The sequence below is a fragment of the Vombatus ursinus genome, unplaced genomic scaffold (assembly GCF_900497805.2).
Source record: "Vombatus ursinus unplaced genomic scaffold, bare-nosed wombat genome assembly UNPS02011334.1, whole genome shotgun sequence".
NCBI lineage: Eukaryota > Metazoa > Chordata > Mammalia > Diprotodontia > Vombatidae > Vombatus > Vombatus ursinus.
Window position 1 is genome coordinate 2524047 of NW_020951112.1, and position 4124 is coordinate 2528170.

General features: G+C 41.4%; 1 protein-coding gene across 2 annotated transcripts in view; it reads left to right on the forward strand.

Moving 5' to 3' along the window:
• The window catches only part of LOC114038542 (sodium-coupled monocarboxylate transporter 1-like), a 38395-nt gene that overhangs the window by 12555 nt on the left and 21716 nt on the right, over positions 1 to 4124 (forward strand). For both annotated transcript variants that reach the window (XM_027855850.1, XM_027855849.1), the window contains exon 6: positions 1198 to 1338. In XM_027855850.1, the coding sequence (XP_027711651.1) occupies positions 1198 to 1338 (141 nt within the window). The remainder of the gene's footprint in view (positions 1 to 1197; positions 1339 to 4124) is intronic.

Genomic DNA, 4124 nt, shown 5'->3' on the forward strand with positions numbered 1-4124 from the left:
CTTTCTTTCTTTCTTTCTTTCTTTTTCTCTTTCTTTCTTCATTCCTTCATTTTTAACATCATTAAAAAATTTTTTTCTGAGTTCCAAATTCTTTCCCTCCCTCCAGCTCCTCCCCCACCCATTGAGAAGGCAAGCTATTTGATATTGATTATATGTGTGAAGTTACGCAAAACATTTTTATATTAGCCATGTTCCAAAAAAAGCAAGAAATGTAAAGAAAGTGAAAAAACTATTTAGCATTTTTTTAAACAATGATCTCTTTCTTCAAAGAGATATAAGAACCCACAAAGTTCATTTTGGGTCTGATTGTCACCAACAAGGCAGAACTAAATCCAGAAGCAGGTGAGAATGATGGGACAGTTGGGGAGAAAGTGACCAGATTACCTTTGAATTTGTCATAAAGGTACAAGAAGGTTGGACTTACATTGTCTGACATATATTTCAGGTTCTGGGGGAGTAGAGTTCATAAGGTTCAGGGGAATTTAGCACAGGAGGGATAGGGTATCCTAAGAGGAAATTCTTTTTTTTTGTCTAGGCAATGGGGTTAGGTGACTTGCCCAGGGTCACACAGCTAGTGAATGTTATGTGTCTAAGGCGAGATTTGAACTCAGGTCCTCCTGACTCCAGGGCTGGTGCTTTATCCACTGTGCCACCTACTTGACCCCCCCCAAGGGAGAATTCTGAAGACTCAAAGAGAAACCCAAAGAAATTCTGATGTATAGTAAAATGTGTAGTAAATATATAGTAAAATCCTTCTTAGAGTCAAAGAGCAAATACGTGAATGATTAGAATTACAGCATGTTGGAACTGGAGGTGTCTTGAGAAATTATCTAGCAAGAGGATTATAGTAAGATCCCATCATTTGACAGATGAGGAAACTGAGGCCCAGAGAGTTAGTAACTTGTCCCACATCACACAGGAAGTAAATGGTGGAACCAGGATTCAAACTCAGGTTTCAATGCTCTTTACATTGTCACCCATAGCCTCTTCTAGGCCAAACCCCTTATTTTATAGAGAGGGAAACAGAGGGTTATTGACAGTTATGACTATTCAGCTACAAAGACTAGGGTCCTTACCCTTGTGTCTCAAATTTCAATGGGAAAACTTTTTATTTCATTGACTTCAATGTGAAATCTTTGGGCAGTGTTCATTTCTTTCTGACAGTCTAATTTGGTTCCTCTATTACTTGTTGCTCAGCTTCAATCCCAATCCTCTTCAAAGATACACCTTCTGGACGATCGTCATTGGCGGGTCTATCACATGGCTCACCATCTTTGCCATCAATCCAACCCAAGTCCAGAGGTACAATGCCTGCAAAAGCCGTTTCCATGCCAAAATGTAAGAGCTATTGTAGTATTGTTTATGTATCAACACTTTTGAATGTCCTTTGTTTTTTATGAAAGACTTTTTAGAGAATTATTTTTTATTTAATCCTTTCAATATAATATATTACATAATGTATATTTTATAGAATATGTATATATATTATATAATCCTTTAATATAGTAATTTAAACTAATAATATTGATGAAGGACAGACAGGATGGTCTAGTGCTTAGAGAAAATTGTTTGAGTCTTGCTTCTGACCTATACTAGCTGTAAGGCAACTTCTAACATATACTGGTCAAATCATTCCAGGGGTGGGGAACTTGTGGCCTTCTAGGTCCTTGGGTGCAGACGGAGTTCAACTTTTACAGAACAAATCCTTTTATTAAGGGGATTTGTTCTATGAAGTTTGGATTCAGTCAAAGGGCCACACTTAAGGACCTAGAAGGCCACATGTGGCCTCGAGGATGCAGGTAGCCTCTCGAGTCCTTAGGCAACTCTTTGTCTAAGGAAGGCAAAGACTTAGTTACAGGTACAATCCATGTTTTGCAAATGAAGAAACTGAGGCTGAGAGTGGTTGAGTGATTTGCCCAGGGACACACAGGTATTAAGTGTCAGAGATGGGATACAAGCACAGTTCTACCAACAAGTCAATCAATCAAGTATCTTGCCACTGGACCCAGATAGCTCCAGAGGACAGAGTGAGGCTGGTGACTTTGCACAGCCCTCTCTCACTTAAATCCAATTCACTTGCAGGTCATGACATCACCTTCCTGATGTCATGGTTGTCTTTCAGAATGAAGGACAAAAAACACATCACCATGAGCTGGAGCAGCTAGGTGACGTGGATAGAATACCAGGCCTGGAGTTACATAGACTCATTTTCCTGAGTTCAATTCTGACCTCGGACACTTACCAGCCGGGTGACCCTGGGCAGGTCACTTAACTCTTAGTTTGCCTCAGTTTCCTCATCTGTAAAATGAGCTGGAGAAGTAAAGGGCAAACTGCTCCAGTATCTTTGCCAAGAAAACCCCAAATAGGGTCACCAGGAGTTAGACACAACTGAAACAACTCAACAACAAAATCGTGAGCCAGGCACCATGCTAGGCAATGTGATTACAAACACAAAAAATGACAATCCCCATTCTAAAGGAGTTTAGAAATAACATGTACATCTATGAGTGCTTACCAAATAAATACACAATAACACTAAGGTAGTTAATTTAATGTAGTTTGGGAGGGAGGTCACCAGCTTTCTGAAGGAATCAGGAAAGGTAGTACTTGGTTTACATCTTGAAGGAAAAGATTCGAAGAGGCGTGAGTCTTCCTGACTCTAGCCCAGCACTCTATGCACTATGCACTATGAGGTCACTCAATTCGTAGTTTGCATCTGAGAAGCGGAATGAGTGCATTCATGGTATGGAAGCCATCCAGTGAGATGGGAGATGGAGCAGGGTGCGTGAGAAAGAGAGATACGGCCAGTTTGTCTGGGAGTAGAGTTAGGGAAGGGAAGGGGTAAATGAGGCTGGAAAGATGGAAGAGGGACCAGGTTGTAAAGGGCTTTAAAAACCAAGCATAGGAATTTATATGCTGGCCTAACTGCTTGAAATTATCGAGTATGGGACAGCTGATCTTAACATAAAACTCCAGATCTGTCTTTAAAGAACATCACTTTGGCAGCTGCGTGGAGGATAGACTGGAATGGAAAGACCCTAGAGGCAGGAAGCCCAATTAGGAGGCTGTCGCAGTAGTTTAGAGGAGAGGGGAAGGCTTGTGTGAATGGAGAGCAGGGGTGAGATGGGAGAGGTGTTGTGGAGGCAGAAATGGCAAGACCTGCTGACTCACTGGATATAAGGGTTGAGGGAGAATGAGGAGTTGAGGGTGATGCTAGGGTTAGGAAACAGGGAAATATAAGAGAGGGGTGAGTTGCTTTTCTGTACAGCACTTGAGGGGAACATTGGAAAGAGTATTGAATTTGTCATCAGAGGACCTGGGAATCAAATCCAAGCTCTGTCACTTGCAACCTATGTGACCCTGGGCAAATTGGTTTACCTCTCTGGGCCTCAGTTTACACATCTGTAAAATGAAGGAATTAGAAAAAATGATCTCTCGGGCCCCTTCCAGCTCTGAGGCTATGAAGACATAATTGACTATGCTCCCAAAAGATAATGGTAAAATATCTTAAAAGCAATTAAAATAATTCTGGCTTTTGAATCCTGTATTCTAAGAGGGAAAATGTAGAGATTTACATGCGTGTCATCACTTAAAAAACAAACAAACCCAAAACACTTGTTGAGCTTCTGTCAGGCTAGGAATTGGGGATATAGGGTAATATCAAGATGGTCTCTGTCTCCAAGGAGCTAGGAGTCTGGTCAACGAGATGACCTACTCTGTGCTAAACACTGAGGGTACAAATACAAGCAAAAAAAAAGATGGATCCTGCACTCAAGGAATTTACATTCTAATGAGGCAGCTAGGTGGCACCATAGTGCATAGAGTGCTGGGCTAGAGTCAGGAAGATGCATCTTTTTGTGTTCAAGTTCAGCCTCAGACACTTACTAGCTGTGTGACCCTGGGCAAGTTACTTACCCCTGTTTGCCTCAGTTTCCTCATCTGTAATAGGAGCTGGAGAAGGAAATGGCAACCAGTATCTTTGCCAAGAAAACCCCAAATGGGGTCACAACTGGGAAAAAAATGACTGAACAAAGGGAAAGATAATACCCACTCCACAGCTCCTCCACACTGCAATTCAGTGAAACTGGATTAATCCATTGAATTAATCCAGTGAAACTGGATTA